General features: G+C 42.2%; 1 protein-coding gene across 2 annotated transcripts in view; it reads left to right on the plus strand.

Moving 5' to 3' along the window:
- LOC139375837 (YME1-like 1b) overlaps positions 1 to 23,792 on the plus strand; it is a 33,576-nt gene extending 9,784 nt beyond the window's left edge. Inside the window, exons 2-18 of one of the 2 annotated variants that reach the window (XM_071117747.1) lie at positions 508 to 636; positions 2,667 to 2,847; positions 4,675 to 4,773; positions 5,136 to 5,242; positions 5,483 to 5,633; positions 5,988 to 6,071; positions 6,615 to 6,788; positions 7,279 to 7,431; positions 7,627 to 7,759; positions 8,189 to 8,251; positions 8,429 to 8,541; positions 8,942 to 9,097; positions 9,972 to 10,123; positions 13,522 to 13,648; positions 19,883 to 19,956; positions 20,216 to 20,302; positions 20,572 to 23,792. In XM_071117747.1, coding sequence (XP_070973848.1) covers positions 508 to 636; positions 2,667 to 2,847; positions 4,675 to 4,773; positions 5,136 to 5,242; positions 5,483 to 5,633; positions 5,988 to 6,071; positions 6,615 to 6,788; positions 7,279 to 7,431; positions 7,627 to 7,759; positions 8,189 to 8,251; positions 8,429 to 8,541; positions 8,942 to 9,097; positions 9,972 to 10,123; positions 13,522 to 13,648; positions 19,883 to 19,956; positions 20,216 to 20,302; positions 20,572 to 20,715 — 2,127 coding nt within the window. In that variant the 3' untranslated portion in view covers positions 20,716 to 23,792. The remainder of the gene's footprint in view (positions 1 to 507; positions 637 to 2,666; positions 2,848 to 4,674; positions 4,774 to 5,135; positions 5,243 to 5,482; positions 5,634 to 5,987; positions 6,072 to 6,614; positions 6,789 to 7,278; positions 7,432 to 7,626; positions 7,760 to 8,188; positions 8,252 to 8,428; positions 8,542 to 8,941; positions 9,098 to 9,971; positions 10,124 to 13,521; positions 13,649 to 19,882; positions 19,957 to 20,215; positions 20,303 to 20,571) is intronic. The other variant, XM_071117748.1, reaches the window with a different exon arrangement.
- The last annotated feature ends 1,450 nt before the right edge of the window (positions 23,793 to 25,242 follow it).

The following is a 25,242-nucleotide window of genomic DNA, read 5'->3' on the forward strand; positions in this document are numbered from 1 at the left end:
ACGATTGGCGTGATTATGTTCTGCTCACAGTATTTACTATAGGATACTAGCCATTATTACTTTAAATGAGATATATATATCATTATCACTGATGGAAAAAGTACCCAATTGTCATACTTGAGTAAAAGTAATGATACCTTAATAGGAAATGACTTAAGTGAAAGTCACCCATAAAAATACTACTTGAGAAAAGTCTAAAATGAGTTGGTTTTAAATATACTTTAGTATCAAAAGTAAAAGTATACATAATTTCAAATTCCTTATATGAAGCAAACAAGAAGGCACCATTTAATGTTTATTTTATTTTTAAATGTATTTATAGTCGGGGTACATTCCAAAACTTTTACGTAATTTACAAATTAAGCATTAGTGTTTACTGGTTATACTTTGGGAGAGTCCCACATTGTGCATGACTGTGTGTTGTGGGACACAGTTTAAAAGGGTTTCATACTAAACAGCAATTAGCGTGTGTGAGCTGATGTATTCCTGTTGTGTGTTGCCTGGCAGGTCACTGTCCCCCTGAGTCACCTGATCAATGCCGTCCAATACCTGAAGACTGCAGTGGGCAGCAGCAATGCCGCTGCTAAACCTCAGCATAGAGAGCATGCCTTGGAACAGGACTTGCAGAGCACGGAGGTAAATGCACATGCACACGGGCTACAGCTTGCAGATCTGCAAAGCAGCTGGCAATACTGTTCTGTCCAACTGTCATGGGCAGCCTAGCTATATGGAAAACAGGGGGTTTCTGTATCCATAAGTGGCCATATACACTGCTTTCGGGAAGTATTCAGACCTCTTGACTTTTCCACATTTTGTTACATTACAGCCTTTTTCTAAAATGGATAAAATATATATTTTTCCCTCAATCGACACACAATACCCCAAAATGACGAATCGAAGCAGGTTTTAAGACATTTTTGCTAATTTATTAAAAATTTTAAAAAACAGAATTGCCTTATTTACATAAGTATTCAGATCCTTTGCTATGAGACTCGAAATTGAGCTCAGGTGCATCCTTGAGTTGTTTCTACAACTTGGAGTCCACCAGGAGTCCAATTCAATTGATTGGACATGATTTGGAAAGGCACACACCTGTCTATATATAATGTCCCACAGTTGACAGTGCATGTCAGAGCAAAAACCAAGCCATGAGGTCAAAGGAATTTTCCGTAGAGCTCCAAGACAGGATTGTGTTGAGGCACAGATCTGGGGAAGGGTACCCCAACATTTCTGCAGCATTGAATGTCCCCAAGAACACAGTGACCTCCATCAATCTTAAATGGAAGAAATTTGGAACCACCAAGACTCTTCCAAGAACCGGCCGGCCGGCCAAACTGAGCAATCGGGGGAGAAGGGCCTTGGTTGGGGAGGTGATCAAGAACCTGATGGTCACTCTGACAGAGCTCAAGAGTTCCTCTGGTGGAGTGCTGCAGAGATGGTTGTCCTTCTGGAAGGTTCTCCCATCTCCACAATCAGGCCTTTATGGTAAAGTGACCAGATGGAATCCACACCTCAGTAAAAGGCACATGACAGCCCCCTTGGAGTTTGCCAAAAAGGCACCTAAAGACTCTCAGACGATGAGAAACAAGATTATCTGGTCTGATGAAACCAAGATTGAACTCTTTGGCCTGAATGCCAAGCGTCACATCTGGAGGAAACCTGGCGCCATCCCTACAGTGAAGCTTGGCGGTGGCAGCATCATGCTGTGGGGATATTTTTCAGGGACTGGGATGATCGTAATCGAGGGAAAGATGAATGGAGCAAAGTACAGAGATCCTTGATGCAAACCTGCTCTAGAGCGCTCAAACTTCGGCGAAGGAACCTCCCCAAATACAGGTGTGCCAAGCTTGTAGCGTCATACCTAAGAAGACTTGAGGCTGTAATCGCTGCCAAAGGTGCTTTAACAAGGTACTGAGTGACGGGTCTGAGTACTTACATAGATGTGATATTTCAGTGTTTTTATTTGTAGTAAATTTGCAAAAATGTCTAAACCTGTTTTTGCTTTGTCATTATGGTGTATTGTGTGTAGATTGGGGGGAGGGGGGGGGGATTTAATCCATTTTAGAATAAGGCTGTAACGTAACAAAATGTGTTAAAAATCAAGGGGTCAGAATGCAGAATGCATGTCTGTAACCTTTAACCTAACCTATATACCTAACCTGTAACTGTAACCTTTTGAAATGTTTGAATCCTTTTAAAATGTAGTATAATTTGTGGATTCAAATAAAGCATTTTAAAGTGTGTTCTGTGTGTGTACCTGTACTTTATATATATACCAGTACTGTACTGGTATCCTTTTGTATATAGCCAAGTTTTTATTTTATTTAACTTGGCAGGTCAGTTAAGAACAAATTCTTATTTTCAATGACGGCCTAAGAACAGTGGGTTTAACTGCCTTGTTCAGGGGCCCGAACGACAGATTTTTACCTTGTCAACTCGGGTATTCGATCTTGCAACCTTTCGGTTACTAGTCCAACACTAACCACTAGGTGTGTGTGTGTGTAGCCAAGTTATCATGTGGATTTATTCCTTGTTATTATTTTTCTATTTCTAAAAAAAATCTCTCTACATCGTTTTGAAAGGACTCATAAGTAAACATTTCACTGTTAGTCTACACCTGTTGTTTATGAAGAATGTGACAAATAACATTTGATTTGTATGCGTAGCCCACGTGGACCCTGAGGGACCTGGGCCTGTCCGACCTGGGCGTGGGGCAGCTGGACGAGCTAATAAGCGCTATGTTACCACGTCTGAGTCAACAGGGGGCGCTGTCCTCATCCAGCCCCAGCCAACAGGCCTGGGGGACCTCTCACCTCTCCTCACATTCCTTCTTCCACAACAAGCATGGTGAGGCAAAGGACACATCTACAGTTGAAGTCGGAAGTTTACATACACTTTGGTTGGAGTCATTAAATCTTTTATTTTTTTTCTTCAACACAAATTTCTTGTTAACAAACTATAGTTTTGGGAAGTTGGTTAGGACATCTACTTTGTGCATGACACAAGTCATTTTTCCAACAATTGTTTACAGACCGATTATGTCACTTATAATTCACTGTATCATAATTCCAGTGGGTCAGAAGTTTACATACACTAAGTTGACTGTGCCTTTAAACAGCTTGGAAAATTCCAGAAAATTATGTCATGGCTTTAGAAGCTTCTGATAGGCTAATTGACATCATTTGAGTCAATTGGAGGTGTACCTGTAGATGTATTTCAAGGCCTACCTTCAAACTCAGTGCCTCTTTGCTTGACATGTGAAAATCAAAAGAAATCAGTCAAGATCTCAGAAAAAAAATTGTAGACCTCCACAAGTCTGGTTCATCCTTGGGAGCAATTTTCAAACGCCTGAAGGTACCATGTTCATCTGTACAAGCAATAGTACGCAAGTATAAACACCATGGGACCACGCAGCTGTCCTACCGCTCAGGAAGGAGACGCTTCTGGGTAGAATCCCAGAACAACAGCAAAGGACCTTGTGAAGATGCTGGAGGAAATGGGTACAAAAGTATCTATATCCACAGTTAAACGAGTACTATATCGACATAACCTGAAAGGCCGCTCAGCCTTTGCTGCAGAAGGGACTGGTGCACTTCACAAAATAGATGGCATCATGAGGTTGGAAAATGATGTGGATATATTGAAGCAACATCTCACGACATCAAGTTAAAGCTTGGTCGCAAATGGTTCTTCCAAATGGACAATGACCCCAAGCATACTTCCAAAGTTGTGACAAAATGGCTTAAGGACAACAAAGTCAAGGTATTGGAGTGGCCATCACAAAGCCCTGACCTCATCCTATAGAAAAGTTGTGGGCAGAACTGAAAAAGCGTGTGCGAGCAAGGAGGCCTATAAATCTGACTCAGTTACATCAGCTCTGTCAGGAGGAATGGGCCAAAATTCACCCAACTTATTGTGGGAAGCTTGTGGAAGGCTACCCGAAACGTTTGACCCAAGTTAAACAATGTAAAGGCAATGCTACCAAATACTAATTGAGTGCATGTAAACTTCTGACCCACTGGGAATGTGATGAAATAAATAAATGCTGAAATAGATCATTCTCTCTACTATTATTCTGACATTTCAATTTTTTTTTAAAATAAAGTGGTGATCCTAACTGACCTAAAGACATGGCATTTTTACTAGGATTAAATGTCAGGAATTGTGAAAAACTGAGTTTAAATGTATTTGGCTAAGGTGTATGTAAACTTCCGACTTCCACTGTATATAGATAATGACTATAGTAACCCTACTGCTGGTTAGTGAGTAGTAACCCTACTGCTGGTTGATGTGTTTCCCAAAAACTAAATTAATCTTGTACAAATGATGAGCTTCAAGCTAAACATGATCTTTTTGTTTTTGGGAAACTCACCCGGTAATTGAACAATTAACTGTAACCCGATTTTAAGATTTATCTGAGTTTAAATCGCCTTTTGTGTAGGGCCCATATCAAAGGGTGTGTGGGGGGTTGACTGCATGTTATTGCAGTATAGAATACATATGATTCGCTTATGATAAGTGTTTTTTTTGTATAGCACTGATTGATGTCTATTATAGAATTAATTTAGTATCATATTTCTATGAATGAGTTGATTTTTGAGACAGAATCACTAATTAAATCCTAACTATTGGGTGGAATATGCACATCCAACCCTCCTTCCATTGTCCTTGTAGGGTTCTCTGGTGGTAAAATGGGTACCTCCTACCCTGTTTTCTGCAAACAGATCCCTTCCCCTCTTCAGGCAGTTTGTACAGAGCTCCGCTATTGGCCAGGTAATCAAAGATAATTTTATTATATCATTTTGTAATTAAGTGACTAATAAATATCCAGCAAAAATCCCAGCGCAGTTCTCCTGCAAATGCAAGTCAATGTCAACAGTGGCATATGCTTGTGACATCCATTTTAAATGGGAGCCTATTCTACCGTTGCTATTGGTCTATTTTAGAGGAAGAGTTTGTTCAATGAAATGGAGGGCATGGCGTTTGTCTGCTGTTTTTGACAATCACTCACCCATATTTGAGTGCGATCATGAACACCTAAACTGCATTCATATTTACCAAACATCTTTCTACTTAGAAATGTGTAGTTTTGATTTTATATGTGTTGAACATACAGTATGTGTACTTGTTTCCAGTGTGGATCCAGAACAGAGGCTTTAAAACTCTAGGGAAACACAAGCGACTGCAGGCAGGCTTTGAGCGTCCCATGGAATCAGATGGCTTTACACCCTCCTTTATGAAGGTGAGACCACTGGTTTGTCTGTACTCTGTCATTCTCTGGAGAGAGTACCTGGGTCTTGTTCATTAGGCCACACCATAGAAAAATGTTTGAAAATGTTTTACAATGGAAAATGGGGGGGGGGGGGGGGGGCGTGTATTTTTACATCTTATTTGACAAAGACAAATGTTATCTCTCAGATGTTTTCCTACTGAACATGCTCCTGGTTTTATTGTAAACATATCTGACTGTTGTCTCATGCAGGGCCTCCTGATGCGTGATAAGGGGATGGAGGTGGAAACCTTGGACAAGCTTATGAAGAAAAAGAATATTCCTGATGGGCAGCAAGATTCTTTCAAGACAGGGTTTGCTGAGGGCTTCCTGAAATCCCAAGCTCTGACACAGCGCACACAAGGCAAGTGTACACTATACTACACTACAAGACCAGGGTCATGCTCAGTAAGACACATGGCGAAACGGAAAACCAAAACGGGTGTTCTTAATGGAACAGCTCAGGTAGTACCTCCTTCGTTTCACAACATTGTCTAATGTTTCTACTGCCTACTAAACATTACCTAGGTGTATGTTATCTTCCAGAAAAATGAAAGTCACCAGCTCTACTCTTCTTGCAGTGAGCATTAAATGACCACGGTTTCAGCTTGCAGGACCCGAAGACTCACTGCAACAAGAGATGCACGCCCGCCTTTCATATTTTTTTTTCTCCCTCGTATTGAATGAACGTGGATTGAAACTCTCATCTTCTCTGCAGACTCTCTGAGGAGGACGAGGCTGGTCCTGCTGGTCCTGCTGCTCCTGGGACTCTACGGCCTCTCCAAGACGCCCTTCCTATCGGGTAAAGGCTCCTTTTCATTTTGTCCATCTCTCTAATCAAGCTTGAAGTCCTTCGCTCTAGCATGCAGCTTGGCGTGTACTTTTTTTTAAAGCCGCAATCTGTAGCTCGCATTTTAGTCAAACTTCACTCTTCGCTGCAGAGGGTTGGGCCAGGAGAAACGTAACCAGTGTTAAATTCATACACAGTCCATGAGTGACCAGTTTTTGAAGCTGTATATTGTCTGTTTTAAAGTAACATTCTTTATAAGTCAATGGGTAGCCTATGTAATTCATTCATTCAAATGACAGTTGAACTGCATCCCAGATTGAGCCTTTACCTCTTTGCTCATGCGTTCAGAATTTACACACAAAAGCATGTCTAGCAAGTTTGAGTAATCAAGATAACTTGATGATAATATAGTTTTTTTTTTTAGTTTACCGAATGCTTCTTAAAGACGGTGATTTGTTGCCAAACTAAAATAAATCTAACCATAGCTAAGAACGCTTTTGCAGTGTGATTTCCGAGCAGTGTGATTTCGAACCTTAATCTAACCGTTCTGGACAGTACGATTCCGAACCACATCAGGCCTGGACTCAGCGGTGGACCCTGTCCACATGAAGAACGTGACATTTGAGCACGTCAAAGGGGTGGAGGAGGCCAAGAACGAGCTGCAGGAGGTGGTAGAGTTCCTCCGGAGCCCAGAGAAGTTCACCGTCCTCGGAGGGAAACTGCCGAGAGGTGCAGTAGACCGTCAAGCTCTTTTTATGGCCTTTAGTTGATCAGGGTTGTGTTCATTAGGCACCAAATAGAACAAAAAGACTGACTGGAACAAGAAGGACTACGTGGATTTGTCCAGTAAGAAACGTTCATTTTTGTTTTCTGTTGCAAAACGTTTATAAAAAATGTAACCGTTTTTGTGCCCTAATGAACACAACCCAGGTGTAGACTGAACAATTCTGAATGAAATTATTTAGGCAGGAACACAATCTTCCCCTTATGGAAGATGAAAATGGTGCCATTAACTTTGTTGCCACTTTAATTGGCTATTTCTTACAGTTAGTTACATATCTTATTATTTACTTCCACATTGAATTTCAATCTAATATTTTAGAGTCAATATTCATAAAAAAGGTCTACTTTGTTAGGTGAATATTGTATTACTGTATATTACCTATTACAGTTGTTCTTATCACTCTCGCTCTCTCTACGTCTGTCTGTGTGTGTGCAGGGATCTTGCTGGTTGGCCCTCCTGGTACTGGGAAGACTCTGTTGGCCAGAGCTGTAGCTGGAGAAGCCAACGTACCATTTTATTATGCCTCTGGCTCTGAGTTTGATGAGATGTTTGTGGGGGTTGGAGCCAGTCGCATCAGGAACCTCTTCAGTGAGTCCCATCTCCTCTTCAAGTCTCCATTCATTCCTGGCTTCCAACCCTGAACCTAATATTGTAATTTTCACGGTCTTTTAACATTTTTCTTTAACCCAAACCTGGTCGCAACGATGGATTTGTCATAATTTATCAACCGTATATCTGAGGCCCTAGACTTCAACCCACCCTCTCTATACGTTACATCTGCAGAGGAAGCCAAAGCAAACACGCCGTGCGTGATCTTCATTGACGAGTTGGACAGCGTCGGAGGAAAGAGGATCGAGTCTCCCATGCACCCCTACTCCAGACAGACCATCAACCAGCTACTGGCTGAGATGGACGGGTATGTTTCCAACGGGTTCTTCTGGGTTGTGTTCGGTGAGGAGAAACATTTTATAAAACAAAGCCAAATCAAGGATCTACGTGAGGTTGTCCAACAAGAACACAGTTTTTTTTTTTTAAGTTGCAAAATGTTTCCCGTACAAAACACGACCCTACTTTCTGTGTGGAGAAACGTGACATCCCAGTGGGCACAGATGTCATTTCAACGTCTAGTTCAACAACAGTCAGTCATTGGATTTTAGGTTAAATGTTGGAAGAAAAAAATCCCAGAATTCCTGTTGACTTTATGCAAATCCAATCAGTTTTCCACGTTGATTCAACTTTCTTTTTTTTAATGATGTGGAAAGAATGTTGATTCAATCCGTTTTTCCCTCCCCTAGTAGGATGGATACACCGACTTCCCTGAACGTGTCACAATTGTCGCCCGCAGGTTCAAACCAAACGAAGGGGTCATTATCATTGGAGCGACAAACTTCCCAGAGGCTTTGGATAAGTATGTTAAGCTTTATTCATCTCATAATAATGTTGCTCAATGAAATGTCTGTCTTTTAAAATAAAATGTTTTTTTTACAGGGTTTCATTAGTTGTCATGAGTACATATTGACTTGCCATGTTAAAACTAACCTAAAGTCAGTGAAACTCTGTCACTCCCTCCCCTCCCCTCCCTTAGCGCTCTGATTCGACCGGGACGTTTCGACATGCAGGTCACCGTTCCCAAGCCAGATGTGAAGGGGCGCACAGAGATCCTCAACTGGTACCTTAGGAAGATTAAAGTAGACCCTGGTACGTGAGCAACATACATGTGTGACCTATGTTGATCATAGCTTGAGTCTATTGCTGATGAGTAATAGCTTCACACAAGTGAATCTGCTGGGATAAATGCTAATGGATACTTGCAAATAAACTATGGCTATATGAGAATCTACAGTGGCAACATGCTAATGGCTGTATGCTAATAGACTATGGCTACTTGCTAATGGATACATGCTAATAGCTACATGCTAATGGCTGCATACTTGTAGACAATGGCTATATGAGAATCTGCAGTGGCAACATGCTAATCGCTGCATGTTAATAGCCTATGGCTACATACTACAAGAGAAGAACGTGCTAGTAAGACACACCATAGTTGACCTAGCTTAGCTGTACCTATTCCTGCTAAGGACCTGGCTTCCTCATGCAGATGTGGAGGCTGGGATCATCGCCAGGGGAACAGTGGGCTTCTCCGGGGCCGACCTGGAGAACCTGGTCAACCAAGCGGCTCTGAAGGCGGCGGTGGACGGCAAAGACATGGTGACCCTCAAAGAGCTGGAGTTCGCCAAGGACAAGATCCTCATGGGTGAGCTCTGCTGTAGGAATGGGTACAAAATAGATACATACCCCTGTATCACAAATCATGCCCTAGCCCCAACCTCCTAGCCACCTGTTTAGATCTGAGAGGGTTAGATGGGCTACCACCCTATTGCTTACACCCATCTTGCTCTCTGATAGGCCAAGTGGAATTGCCACCATATTGCTTATACCTGAGCCTCGTATACCCAGACTTGAGTTCGGAGTCCAGGTAGAAACTAGTGACGCCTTGCCACTATCAAACCGATAAAATATTTAATATGAGTGGAGTTCCAAAGAGACATTTCAACAACAATAAAAATCTGACTTGCAACAAGCTAGCATGCATAAGATGCAGAACGAATGCTGCATAAACCCGAGACGCAAGGAAATGCCTCTCCTGAGGAGAAACATAATTTCTACTTATAGACCATCAAATGCCAGTGCTGAATGCCACAGGCTCTCTGACCGCTCTCATTCAAACAAAACAAAAATCCCTCCCAAATTTTCTGAGCAAGAAATGTATACATATAAAAAATATTGTCTTTTGGGGGGGAGGCATAAAAGACTGTTAAAAACACCAGGAAATCATCTCCCAAGTATTCCCACGCATTCTAGAGAGATGTGATCGTATACAAATGTAAGCAAGGTTTGAAATGATGATGGTTTAGTCAAATATTATATCTGTTTGGGCTTCTTGCCATCAATTTGCAGTTAATTTTCAATTATGTTCCCGGCCCACCGTCAATCCACTCAAGAAAAAACCGTCACGCTGCTGAATCTAGTCGATAATACGTAGGGGTTAGGAGTTTATTTGGGATTTGGGGATCTTTGAGCAGGTTTTGGAAATCAACTCTTCTTTCGGTCTCGCTTACCTCCCACAGGCCCAGAGAGGAGGAGTGTGGAGATAGATAAAAAGAACAAGGAGATCACGGCGTACCACGAGTCTGGCCACGCTATCGTGGCGTACTACACCAAGGATGCCATGCCCATCAACAAGGCCACCATCATGCCCAGAGGACCTACGCTAGGTCATGTAAGTAGGACTGGAAATAGGGACATTTTAAAATCTATAGAAAACAAGACGGGAAGGGAGGGCTACAGACCAGTAGCATTTCACTGTACTGTTTACACCGTGTCCTGTGCACTGAGGTTATTATAGACACACACTCACATCTCCCATCCTCTCACCTCACTGTTTTCCCTCAATACCAACAGGCTGTTGTGACTTGGATTTAAAAGGAATAGCACAGACAGGTGCAAAGAACATGGTTGAAGGAAACCCACGTCACCCATGTCTATACCAACCCAATGCTTTTTTACTTTATGAGTACATACCTGTAAGAAGAATCAAGTTAGCGAGCTGATTTGTTGTCAGCTACTGATGTGTGTATCACACACAAGCTAGGCCTATTTTAAACATTGCCGTCTCTTGACTGCATTTACCTGCCAGAGTAGCTTGGAAATCAATGATGTGTAAAACCTTAGATTGCTGATGCTAATGCTAATGCTATCTATGTATTGGCCATTGAGAGGCTTTGAATACTTTCAGGATTAAAAAAAAAAGAAAAGATTTATCATTTACATTTTGTTTTTCTAACATAATATAATTTAAATGTATACATTAAGGTATAATATAATGTGTCAGAATGAATTTGGACATTAATAAATAATTTTTTACATATATAAACCCTGGATGGCTTTATACACATCATTGTTGAAAACGCCCCAAAAGCTTGAAAACCCGATTCATGCTTTTTTCATTATTTTATTTGAGATTCTTATACCACATTCTATGTTACAGCCTAAATTAAAAATTCATTACATTTATATATATTTTCTCAAGCATCTGCACACAATACCAAAACATGTTTATTGAATGTAATACAAAAATATCAAATTTACATAAGTACTGAGTCAATACTTTGTAGAAGCACCTTTGGTGAATACAACTTTACGTCATCTGGGGGTATGTCTGTATCGGCTTTGAGTCGTCTGGGGGTATGTCTGTATCGGCTTTGAGTCGTCTGGGGGTATGTCTGTATCGGCTTTGAGTCGTCTGGGGGTATGTCTGTATCGGCTTTGAGTCGTCTGGGGGTATGTCTGTATCGGCTTTGAGTCGTCTGGGGGTATGTCTGTATCGGCTTTGAGTCGTCTGGGGGTATGTCTGTATCGGCTTTGAGTCGTCTGGGGGTATGTCTGTATCGGCTTTGAGTCGTCTGGGGGTATGTCTGTATCGGCTTTGAGTCGTCTGGGGGTATGTCTGTATCGGCTTTGAGTCGTCTGGGGGTATGTCTGTATCGGCTTTGAGTCGTCTGGGGGTATGTCTGTATCGGCTTTGAGTCGTCTGGGGGTATGTCTGTATCAGCTTCACACATCTGGATTTGGGGATTTTCTCTCACTCTTCCTTGCGGATTTTTCTCAAGCTCTGTTAAGTTAGATGGGAAGTCTCAGTGAACAGCAATCTTCAAGTCTTTCCACAGCTTTTCAATGGGATTCATGTCTGAGCTTCTGTTGGGTCACTCAAGGAATTTTACATTCTTGTTCTGAAGCCATTCCAGCATTGCTTTGGCTGTATGCTTGGGGTCATCGTCTTGTTGAAATATAAATCTTCAACCCAGTCTAAGGTCGTTTGCACTCTGAAGCAGGTTCTCATCAATGATTTACCTGTATTTGGCTTCATTCATTGTTCCCCCCATCCTTACCAGTCTCCCAGTCCCTTGTGCTAAAAAGCATCCCTGTAGCATGATGCTGCCACCACCATGCTTCACAGTAGGGATGGTGTTAGACGGGTGATGAGCTGTGCCTGGTTTTCTCCAGACATAATGCGTTGCATTCAGGGCAAATACTTACATTTTTGTGTCATCAGACCACAATCTTTTGTCTTATGATCTGTCTTTCACGTGACTTTTTGCAAACTCCAGGCATGCTGTCATGTGCCTTTGTCTCAGGAGTGACTTCTATCTGGCCACTCTCCCATAACGTCCAGATTGGTGAAGTGCTGTAGAGACTGTTGTTCTTCTAGCAGGCTCTCCCATCTCAGCCAAGGAACTCTGTAGTTCTGTCAGTGGTCATTGGGTTCTCAGTCATCTCCCTGACCAAGGTCCTTCTTGCCCGGCTGCTCAGTTTAGTCGGACGGACAGCTCTAGGTGGAGTCTGGGTAGTTAAATTTTTTTTTTCTTCTCAATTTCCCAATGATGGAGACCACAGTGCTCCTGGAAACTTTAAACACTCAAGCAATTGTTTTATACCCTTCCCTCATCACAATTATATTTTGGCGATCTACGGACAGTTCCTCGGACTTCATGGTATAGCTTCTGCTCTGACATGCACTGTCAACTGTGGGACCTTTCACTGAGTGTACAAAACATTAGAAACACCTATTTCCATGACAGACTGACCAGGTGAATCCTGGTAAAAGCTATGATCCCTTATTGATGTCACCTGTTAAATCCACTTCCGTGTAGATAAAGGGGAGGAGACGGGTGAAATAATAATTTAAGCTTTGACATGGATTGTGTATGTGTGCCATTCAGAGGGTGTTTGGGGAAGACAATATTTAAGTGCCATTGAACGAGGTATGGTAGTAGGTGCCAGGCGCACAGGTTCAAGTGTGTCGAGAACTACAACGCTCCTATGTTAATGCTCAACAGTTTCCAGTGTGAATCAAGAACGGTCCACCACCCAAAGGACATCCAGCCAACTTGACACAACTGTGGGAAGCGTTGAGTCAACATGGGCCAGCATCCCTGTGGAATACTTTCAACACCTTGTAGAGTCCACGCCACAAAGAATTGTGGCTGTTCTGAGGGTAAAATGGGGTGCAACTCCAATATTAGGAAGTTGTTCTTTTAATGTTTTGTACACTCAGTGTATATAGACAGGTGTTTTTTTTTCTAAATCATGTCCTAACAATTGAATTGGCCACAGGTGGAATCCAATCAAGTTGTAGTGTAATCTGAAGGATGATCAAAGTGAAATTGGATGCACATGAACTCAATTTGGAGTGTCATGGCAAAAGGGTGTAAATACTTACGTAGATATTTATTTCATTTGCAATAAATTTGCCAAGATTTGTAAAAACATGTTTTCAATTTGTAATTTTGGGGTATTGTGTGGGGGGAGGGGGTCTATTTAATCATGTTTTAATTCTGGCTGCCTGTAACGCAGAAAAATGTGGAATAAGTCGAGGGGTATTTATACTTTCTGAAGGAGCTGTAGGTTATCTGGACCTCCATGTGTTTTAGGAATCCATTCCACTGAGCCAATACCACAAGGCCTCATTTCGATATAATGAAAAGTGCCTTAGTCCTCCTGTGGTTTTGTCTGGCAAATTTTAAATAGTTTTTTAAAATGATTTTCTGAAAACATTAAGTGTGAAATGGTTGGTTCCATTTTCAGCCAGGCCTCACTCTCCCCCCCACTGTCTTCCAGGTGTCCATGCTCCCAGATGATGACCGCTGGAGCGAGACGCGTGCTCAGCTGCTGGCCCAGATGGACGTCAGCATGGGAGGCCGCGTGGCAGAGGAGATCATATTTGGCAATGAGTTCATCACCACTGGTATGCAGGGGGATGTAGGGCGTAGGAGGGTAATTTGACTACATAATTACAGTATACACCTTGTGCGGTACTGTATGTAGTGTAACAACAATATTCCTCAAACGGGATGGTGCGTCTCAAGGTGTGTAATCCTGTCATCAAATGTATAATATTCAATCTAAATGTTGGGGATTTATGTTTTTGAGGGTATGATATGGTAAGTTATCTTTTATTCAAACTGACTTACAGAATTGCGGAGATTAACAGTGATGTCAAATCAAATTTATTTTATATATCCCTTCGTACATCAGCTGATATCTCAAAGTGCTGTACAGAAACCCAGCCTAAAACCCCAAACAGCAATCAATGCAGGTGTAGAAGCACGGTGGCTAGGAAAAACTCCCTAGAAAGGCCAAAACCTAGGAAGAAACCTAGAGCGGAACCAGACTATGAGGGGTGGCCAGTCCTCTTCTGGCTGTGTCGGGTGGAGATTATAACAGAACATGGCCAAGATGTTCAAATGTTCATAAATGACCAGCATCGTCAAATAATAATAATCACAGGCAGAACAGTTGAAACTGGAGCAGCAGCACGGCCAAGTGGACTGGGGACAGCAAGAAGATATCATGCCAGGTAGTCCTGAGGCATGGTCCTAGGCCTCAGGTCCTCAGAGAGAGAGAGAATTAGAGAGAGCATACTTAAATTCACACAGGACACCGGATAAGACAGGAGAAGTACTCCAGATATAACAAACTGACCATAGCCCCCCGACACATAAATACTGGAGGCTGAGACAGGAGGGGTCAGGAGACACTGTGGCCCCATCCGATGATACCCCCGGACAGGGCCAAACAGGAAGGATCTAACCCCACCCACTTTGCCAAAGCACAGCCCCCACACCACACCACTAGAGGGATATCTTCAACCACCAACTTACCATCTTGAGACAAGGCCGAGTATAGACCACAAAGATCTCCGCCACGGCACAACCCAAAGGGGGGCTCCAACCCAGACAGTCAGTCAGTTATGTCAGTGACTCAACCCACTCAAGTACACCTCCTAGGGACGGCATGAAAGAGCACCAGTAAGCCAATGACTCAGCCCCTGTAATAGGGTTAGAGGCAGAGAATCCCAGTGGAAAGAGGGGAACCGGCCAGGCAGAGACAGCAAGGGCGGTTCGTTGCTCCAGTGCCTTTCCGTTCACCTTCACACTCCTGGGCCAGACTACACTCAATCATATGACCTACTGAAGAGGAGTCTTCAGTAAAGACTTAAAGGTTGAGACCGAGTTTGCGTCTCTCACATGGGTAGGCAGACCATTCCATAAAAATTGAGCTCTATAGGAGAAAGCCCTGCCTCCAGCTGTTTGCTTAGAAATTCTAGGGACAATTAGGAGGCCTGCGTCTTGTGACCGTAGCGTACGTGTAGGAATGTACGGCAGGACCAAATCAGAGAGAGAGGTAGGAGCAAGCCCATGTAATGCTTTGTAGGTTAGCAGTAAAACCTTGAAATCATCCCTTGTAGGGAGGAGGCTAGCACTGGAGTAATATGATCAAATTCTTTGGTTCTAGTCAGGATTCTAGCTGCCGTATTTAGCACTAACTGAAGTTTATTTAGTGCTTTATCCGGGTAGCCGGAAAGTAGAATATTGCAGTAGTCTAACCTAGAAGTAACAAAAGCATGGATTAATTTTTCTGCATTGTTTTTGGACAGAACGTTTCTGATTTTTGCAATGTTACTATGTAGATGGAAAAAAGCTGTCCTTGAGACAGTCTTGATATGTCCGTCAAAAGAGAGATCAGGGTCCAGAGTAACGCAGAGGTCCTTCACAGTTTTATTTGAGACGACTGTACAACCATTAAGATTAATTGTCAGATTCAACAGAAGATCTCTTTGTTTCTTGGGACCTAGAACAAGCATCTCTGTTTTGTCCGAGTTTAAAAGTAGGAAGTTTGCAGCCATCCACTTCCTTATGTCTGAAACACAGGCTTCTAGCGAAATTTAGTTGTTTTGTCAGAGGACAAAACATTCACAGACACAAACTGATATGTTTCCGACAGAAGATCTAAACCAAGCCAGAACTTGTCCGTGTAGACCAATTTGGGTTTCCAATCTCTCCAAAAGAATGTGGTGATCGATGGTATCAAAAGCAGCACTAAGGTCTAGGAGCATGAGGACAGATGCAAAGCCTCAGTCTGATGCCATTAAGGTAATTTACCACCTTCACAAGTGCAGTCTCAGTGCTACGATGGGGTCTAAAACCAGACTGAAGCATTTCGTATACATTGTCTTCAGGAAGGCAGTGAGTTGCTGCGCAACAGCCTTTTCAAAAAAAAAATGAGGGGAATGGAAGATTCGATATAGGCCTATAGTTTTTTATATTTTCTGGGTCAAGGTTTGGCTTTTTCAAGAGAGGCTTTATTACTGCCACTTTTAGTGAGTTTGGTACACATCCGGTGGATAGAGAGCCGTTTATTATGTTCAACATAGGAGGGCCAAGCACAGGAAGCAGCTAGTTTAGTTGGAATAGGGTCCAGTATGCAGCTTGAAGGTTTAGAGGCCATGATTATTTTCATCATTGTGTCAAGAGATATAGTACTAAAACACTTGAGTGTCTCTCTTGATCCTAGATCCTGGCAGAGTTGTACAGACTCAGGACAACTGAGCTTTGAAGGAATACGCAGATTTAAAGAGGAGTCCGTAATTTGCTTTCTAATAATCATGATCTTTTCCTCAAGAAGTTCATGAATTTATTACTGCTGAAGTGAAAGCCATCCTCTATTGGGGAATGCTGCTTTTTAGTTAGCTTTGCGACAGTATTAAAAAGGAATTTCTGATTGTTCTTATTTTCCTCAATTAAGTTGGAAAAATAGGATGACCGAGCAGCAGTAAGGGCTCTTCGACACTGCACGGTACTGTCTTTCCAAGCTAGTCGGAAGACTTCCAGTTTGGTGTGGCGCCATTTCCGTTCCAATTTTCTGGAAGCTTGCTTCAGAGCTCGGGTATTTTCTGTATACTAGGGAGCTAGTTTCTTATGAAAAATGTTTTGAGTTTTTAGGGGTGCAACTGCATCTAGGGTATTGCGCAAGGTTAAATTGAGTTCCTCAATTAGGTGGTTAACTGATTTTTGTCCTCTGACGTCCTTGGGCAGGCAGAGGGAGTCTGGAAGGGCATCAAGGGATCTTTGTGTTGTCTGTGAATTTATAGCATGACTTTTGATGTTCCTTGGTTGGGGTCTGAGCAGATTATTTGTTGCAATTGCAAACATAATAAAATGGTGGTCCGATAGTCCAGGATTATGAGGAAAAACATTAAGATCCACAACATTTATTCCATGGGACAAAACTAGGTCCAGAGTATGACTGTGACAGTGAGTGGGTCCAGAGACATGTTGGACAAAACCCACTGAGTCGATGATGGCTCCGAAAGCCTTTTGGAGTGGGTTTGTGGACTTTTCCATGTGAATATTAAAGTCACCAAAAATTAGAATATTATCTGCTATAACTACAAGGTCCGATAGGAATTCAGGGAACTCGATGAGGAACGCTGTATATGGCCCAGTAGGCCTGTAAACAGTAGCTATAAAAGGTGATTGAGTAGGCTGCATAGATTTCATGACTAGAAGCTCAAAAGATGAAAAAAAAAAAGTGTAAATTGAAATTTGCTAGCGTAAATGTTAGCAACACCTCCGCCTTTGCGGGATGCACAGGGGATATGGTCACTAGTGTAGCCAGGAGGTGAGGCCTCATTTAACACAGTAAATTCATCAGGCTTAAGCCATGTTTCAGTCAGACCAATCACATCAAGATTATGATCCGTGATTAGTTCATTGACTATAATTGCCTTTGAAGTGAGGGATCTAACATTAAGTAGCCCTATTTTGAGATGTGGGGTATCATGATCTCTTTCAATAATGACAGGAATGGAGGAGGTCTTTATCCTAGTGAGATTGCTAAGGCGAACACTGCCATGTTTAGTTTTGCCCAACCTAGGTCAAGGCACAGACCGGGTCTCAATGGGGATAGCTGAGCTGACTACACTGACTGTGCTATTGGCAGACTCCACTAAGCTGGCAGGCTGGCTAACAGCCTGTTGCCTGGCCTGTGTAACGGATGTGAAACGGCTAGCTTAGTTAGCGTGGGCGCTAAATAGCGTTTCAATCAGTGACGTCACTTGCTCTGAGACCTTGAAGTAGTAGTTCCCCTTGCTCTGCAAGGGCCGCGGCTTTTGTGGAGCGATGGGTAACGACGCTTCGTAGGTGTCAGTTGTTGATGTGTGCAGAAGGTCCCTGGTTCGCGCCCGGGTATGGGCGAGGGGACGGTCTAAACTTGATGCTGTTGACCCGGATTACTGGTTGCTGCGGAAAAAGGAGGAAGGTCAAAAGGGGGGTGAGTGTAACGGATGTGAAACGGCTAGCTTAGTTAGCGTGGGCGCTAAATAGCGTTTCAATCAGTGACGTCACTTGCTCTTAGACCTTGAAGTAGTAGTTCCCCTTGCTCTGCAAGGGCCGCGGCTTTTGTGGAGCGATGCTTCGAGGGTGACTGTTGATGTGTGCAGAAGGTCCCTGGTTCGCGCCCGGGTATGGGCGAGGGGACGGTCTAAATTTGTACTGTTACACCTGCACCCTATTTCATTGTGAGCTAGAGGAGCTAGAGCCCTGTCTATGTTGGTAGATAAGATGAGAGCACCCCTCCAGCTAGGATGGAGTCCGTCACTCCTCAGCAGGTCAGGCTTGGTCCTGTTTGTGGGTGAGTCCCAGAAAGAGGGCCAATTATCTACATCTTTTGGGAGGGGCAAAAAAACGTTTTCAACCGGCGATTGAGTTGTGAGACTCTGCTGAGGAGCTCATCACTCCCCCTAACTGGGAGGGGGCCAGAGACAATTACTCGATGCCGACACATCTTTCTAGCTGATTTACACGCTGAAGCTATGTTGCGCTTGGTGACCTCTGACTGTTTCATCCTAACATCGTTGGTGCCGACATTGATAACAATATCTCTATACTCTACACTCGCCAGTTTTAGCTTTAGCCAGCACCATCTTCAGATTAGCCTTAACGTCGGTAGCCCTGCCCCCTGGTAAACAGTGTATGATCGCTGGACGATTCGTTTTAAGTCTAATACTGCGGGTAATGGAGTCTCCAATGAGTTTTCAATTTGTCAGAGCTAATGGTGGGAAGCTTCGGCATCTCAGACCCCATAACGGGAGGAGTAGAGACCAGAGAAGGCTCGGCCTCTGACTCCGACTCGTTGCTTAATGGGGAAAACCGGTTGACAGTTTCTGTCGGCTGAATGAGCGACACCTGTTGAGCATTCCTACAGCATTTCCCTCCAGAAGCCATGAGAAAGTTGTCCGGCTGCGGGGACCGTGCGAGGGGATTTATACTAACATTACTATCTGTACTTACTGGTGGCACAGACGTCGTTTCATCCTTTCCTACACTGAAATTACCCTTGCCTAACGATTGCATCTGAAGCTGGGCTTGTAGCACAGCTATCCTCGCCGTAAGGCGATCGTTCTCCTGTATATTGTGAGTACAGCAACTGCAATTAGAAGGCATCATGTTAATGTTACTACTTAGCTTCGGCTGTTGGAGGTCCTGACGAACCACGTCCAGATAAAGCATCCGGAGTGAAAAAGTTGAATGAAAAGTTGAGTGAGGGAAAAACCCAAAAATATAAACGGTAATTAAAAAGTAAAAACCGTAAAGTTGTCAGGTAGCAAAGTAAGGTTGGCAACAAAACGCACAGCAACACGTAAACAAGAGCATTAATAATATTAATATTTTCAATATTATGAGGCCCATGCAGGTATCGAACGCACATCATTAGTGTTGCCAGCACCGTGCTGGTGACTAACCCACGTCATTAGTGTTGCCAGCACCGTGCTGATGACTAACCCACGTCATTAGTGTTGCCAGCACCGTGCTGATGACTAACCCACGTCATTAGTGTTGCCAGCACCGTGCTGATGACTAACCCACGTCATTAGTGTTGCCAGCACCGTGCTGATGACTAACCCACGTCATTACTGTTGCCAGCACCGTGCTGATGACTAACCCACATCATTAGTGTTGTCAGCACCGTGCTGATGACTAACCCAGGTCATTAGTGTTGCCAGCACTGTGCTGTATATCACTGAGACATTGATATCTTTTAGAGCATTAATCATCTTCCAAAAGTGCTTCATTTTTTTTTTTTAACTAAACAAATTCTATATAAACAACATGTTCAACTTCTTATTTTTTTTCTTCAGGTGCATCAAGTGACTTTGATGCTGCCACCAGAATTGCAAAAATGATGGTGACCAGATTTGGTATGTGTGAGAGGGTAAGTTATGGATGCTGGACGTTTGGTCGGGAGAGACAAATTGAAGTCATGTCTAATAAAGCGTCAGCAAAGTCCTGCTGTTTTTACTGTATTACCTTTCAGGACATGTGGTGTTGGCCTTTGAACCCTGATTCTCAATTCAATTAGCTTTATTGGCATGAACGGGAACCACCCAATTTTGTAGCGATAACATATATATTATATTCTCTCTCTCTCTCTCACACACACACACACACACACCTACCTACCTGTGTTGAAGCTGGGTGTCATGACCTACACTGACCAAACTAAGCAGAGCCCAGAGACACAGGCTGCCATCGAACACGAAGTCAGGAAACTTTTAAAGGTACGTTTCCACCTCCATCATCCTTCCAAGCCCCTGACCCAGTGCTCTTTGGCTTGTTAACAAAAAAATAAAAAAATGATATTTATCATTCCCATTTCTCAAACCGAGCTTATTCAGAGTATCACAATTTAGGGAAATAACAGGCACAATTTGCGTGTGTGTGTGTGTGTGTGTGTAAGCCTTAATTGCATTGTAATATATACCAGCCCTTTTCAGAAATTCACTCAACCCCTACATGTGTTATCTCCTCTGGTTTGTGTGGTCCCCAGGATTCGTACGAGCGGGCCAGGGCTCTCCTCAAGTCTCACGCCAAAGAACACCAGAACCTAGCCAACGCCCTGTTGCAATACGAGACGCTGGATGCCAGAGAGATCAAGATGGTCCTGGAGGGCAAGGGCCTGGAGACAAGATGAGACTTCCAAGGGTGGAGGTGTCACAGTTTAATTTGGGAGATCGGGTGAGGGGTGGGAAGACAATAAATCGCTGTCCACGGTGATTTCACAGTCTACGCAAACAGAGCTACGGAGCTGTACGTGTGTATGTACAGTGCCTTCAGGAAGTATTCACAGCCTGAATTTAAAACTGATTAAATTAAGTTTTTGTGTCACTGGCCTACACACAATACCCCATAATAAATACAAGTGGAATTATGTTTACAAATTTGATAAATAAATGAAAAGCTGAAATGTCTTGACTCAATAAGTAATCAACCCCTTTGTTATGGCAAGCCTAAATACGTTCAGGAGTAAACATGTGCTTAATAAATTGCATAGATTCACTCTGCGCAATAATAGTGTTCAATGTCATTTTTGAATGACTACCTCATCTCTGTACCCCGCACACCTACAATTGTCTGTATGTTCCCTCAGTCATGCAGTACATTTTATACACAGATTCAACCACAAAGACCAGGGAGGTTTTCCAATGCCTCTCAAAGAAGGGCACCTAAAAAAGCAGACTTTGAATATCCCTTTGAACATGGTGAAGTTATTAATTACACTTTGGATCAATATACCAAGTCACTACAAAGATACAGGTTTCCTGCCCAACTCAGTTGCTGGAGAGGAAGGAAACCGCTCAGGGATTTCACCATGAGGCCAATGGTGACTTTAAAACGGTTAGAGTTTAATGGCTTTTTAGGTACAGAGGATGAATCAACAACATTGTAGTTACTCAACAATACTAACCAAAATGACAGTGAAAAGAAAGCCTGTATAGAATAAAACAATATTCCAAAACATGCATCCTTTTGGCAAACAAAGCACTCAAGTAATACTGCAAAAATGGGGCCAAGAAATTCACTTTATTACCTGAATACAAAGCATTATGTTTGTGGCAAATCCAATACAGTACATTAGAGTACCACTCTTCACATTTTCAAGCATGGTGGTGGCTACATCATGTTATGGGTATGCTTGTCATCGGAAAGGACTAGGGAGTTGTTGTTTTTTTAAGGAGAAAAATAAACTGAAGTGAGCTAAGCACAGGCAAAATCTTAGAGGAAAACCCAGTTCAGTCTGCTTTCCAACAGACACTGGGAGACAAATTCACATTTCAGCAGGACAATAATCTCAAACACAAGGCCAAATATTAGCTGGAGTTGCTTACCAAGACAACATTGAATGTTCCTGAGTGGCCTAGTTACAGTTTTAGCTTAAATCTGCTTGAAAAGCTATGGCAAGAAAATGGCTGTCTAGTAATGATCAACAACCAACTTGAATCATTTAAAAAAAAAAAATAATGTGCAAATATTGTACAATCCAGGTGTGCAAAGCTGTTAGACTTACCCAGAAAGACTCGGCTGTAATCACTGCTAAAGGTGATTCTAACATGTATTGATGTGAATACTTATATACAAATGAGTTTTTTTTTTTTTTACATGTTTTCACTTTGTCATTATGGGGCTATTGTTTGAAGATGGATGAGGAAAAAATTATATTTAATCCATTTTGAATTCAGACTGTAACACAACAAAATGTGGAATAAGTCAAAGGGTGTGATGAACACTTCCTGAAGGCACTGTGTATATGTAAATATGTGTTAAATGTTTTATGCTCAGTAAAAGTCCAAGTCCATTGATTCAATGTCTTGCTCTAGACCTCCAGAATCACAATGAAACCATCTATCCTCTATAAAAAAGATTTGTTTCTACCTGTGACTTCCAATCATGTCTCATATGGAATCTGATTCTCCCTAAGTAGTCTACCAATATTCCCAGGTTTATCTGAGCCATGTGTGTGTAAATTGCGGTTTTAAAGGTGGCCTTTTGGGAATGTACACGTACATGGATTAGGGACGGAGGGTAGGGTAGCCTAGTGGTTAGAGCGGTGGACTAGCAACCGGAAGGTTGCAAGTTCAAACCCCCGAGCTGACAGTGACCTAGGCCGTCATTGAAAAAAATTATTTGTTCTTAACTGAGTTGCCTAGTTAAATAAAGGTAAAATAAAAAGGGACTGTTTGGACTTAACCCAAAATTCTAATGTCTCTTAGTCTGAAAATGTACTTGATGTATTTTATGTGATAAAATATGTAGCTGCTGTGTATATAGATGGGAGTGCTGCTGTGCTTCGAAAAAATGCTTTTGTTACTTCAAACCCAAATTCGGCGTATTAAGCAGTGACGGGCCATTAAATCCTCGTCGTTTTTGGTTTCAATTCAGCCAACATTCGTTCATCCATTTTAATTACGAAATACCTCAAGTTATCTGGTTTCTAGGTCTAAACAGTTGTCAAAGTAACAATGAAACCTAGAAGACCCTACAACCCCTCATCCTGGTTCACCCCACTTCTGCTGTGTACTCGCATCTGAACACCAGCTGTGTCTACCGTTACCTCAGATCTGTGAATCTCTTCTTTACATGTCCTCACCTTGTATGTTTTTAAACACAGAAGCACAGAACCTCGTGGTGTAAGCAAGGACCGTCATAGTCATTTGCTGATGTGTAAGCCTTTAAGGGAAACGGTCGAATGCATCTGTAGACAATACTCAATCGCTTCAACAATCTAGTATCTCCATCTTTGGTTAGCATGAACGCTTTAGGAAAGAACGTTGAAATGTCTTCTAATGTCGAGCTGGAAACGTTCAGATTGCGATACAACGGAGGTTAAAAGACCGTATTTTTTTTTTTTTGCATTTAAGAATAAACTTTTCTTTAGAGGCAAATATTGTTATGATGATACACTGTGCAATTGGTTATACAGTATATAACCAGCGTAACTTATTGGTATGCTTTGTACATTTTAGTGTTTTACTTGTTTAAGTGACACATTTCGAGCTCCTATTTCTGCCCTTTTTACCCACCTTTAGTTGTATATATGAATGGGGTTTAACGGGAACACTGTATATAGCTAGAAGGCTTTTGGGCTGCGTATGCATTGACTGGCTCTACAATTGACTGACACGCTTTTTATTCTCTCAATGATATGACGACAGACGTGGGGAGGATTTTTATGTGCAGCTGAAGGAAATAAATGAAACCCTATTATTATAATCTTAACCCCTGTGGTTGTCTTCAGTATTTTTTTTATGTTGTTGTTAATGATCAGTTTGATATGCACATCTTACCTGACCATCAGAATGTATGCATGTTGAACTACAGTGTAGTTGATATATATATTCACAAATGCTTGCCAGAAGATTCTAGACGTTGTTCAATAACATCAGCTAACGATGTGGGTTAAACGACAACACCCAAGGCAAGTCGAAAATGAACTAAACTTGACAAAGAAACTATCTATAGTTGGGCTAAATACAGCGGGGCTAAAAAGTATTTAGTCAGCCACCAATTGTGCAAGTTCTCCCACTTAAAAAGATGAGAGGCCTGTAATTTTCATCATAGGTACACTTCAACTATGAAATCACATTGTAGGATTTTTAATTAATTTATTTGCAAATTATGGAAAATAAGTATTTGGTCACCTACAAACAAGCAAGATTTCTGGCTCTCACAGACCTGTAACAACTTATTTGAGGCTCCTCTGTCCTCCACTCGTTACCTGTATTAATGGCACCTGTTTGAACTTGTTATCAGTATAAAAGACACCTGTCCACAACCTCAAACTCCACTATGGCCAAGACCAAAGAGCTGTCAAAGGACACCAGAAACAAAATTGTAGACCTGCACCAGACTGGGAAGACTGAATCTGCAATAGGTAAGCAGCTTGGTTTGAAGAAATGAACTGTGGGAGCAATTATTAGGAAATGGAAGACATACAAGACCACTGATAATCTCCCTCGATCTGGGGCTCCATGCAAGATCTCACCCCGAAGGGGTCAAAATGATCATGAGAATGGTGAGCAAAAATCCCAGAACCACACGGGGGGACCTAGTGAATGACCTGCAGAGAGCTGGGACCAAAGTAACAAAGCCTACCATCAGCAAGGGCATTGAAGATGAAACGACAATGATCCCATACACACCGCCCGGGCAACGAAGAAGTGGCTTCGTAAGAAGCATTTCAAGGTCCTGGAGTGGCCTAGCCAGTCTCCAGATCTCAACCCCATAGAAAATCTTTGGAGGAAGTTGAAAGTCTGTGTTGCCCAGCAACAGCCCCAAAACATCACTGCTCTAGAGGAGATCTGCATGGAGGAATGGGCCAAAATACCAGCAACAGTGTGTGAAAACGTTTGACCTCTGTCATTGCCAACAAAGGGTATATAACAAAGTATTGAGATAAACTTTTGTTATTGACCAAATACTTATTTTCCACCATCATTTGCAAATAAATTCATTAAAAATCCTACAATGTGATTTTCTGGATTTTTTTTCTCTCATTTTGTCTCTCATAGTTGAAGTGTACCTATGATGAAAATTACAGGCCTCATCTTTTTAAGTGGGAGAACTTGCACAATTGGTGGATGACTAAATACTTTTTTGCCCCACTGTATATATATTTTTAAAGAAGAAAAAATAATATTTTTTTAAATTAATGAAGAAAATT

Source organism: Oncorhynchus clarkii, chromosome 20 (assembly GCF_045791955.1).
Source record: "Oncorhynchus clarkii lewisi isolate Uvic-CL-2024 chromosome 20, UVic_Ocla_1.0, whole genome shotgun sequence".
Classification (NCBI taxonomy): Eukaryota; Metazoa; Chordata; class Actinopteri; order Salmoniformes; family Salmonidae; genus Oncorhynchus; species Oncorhynchus clarkii.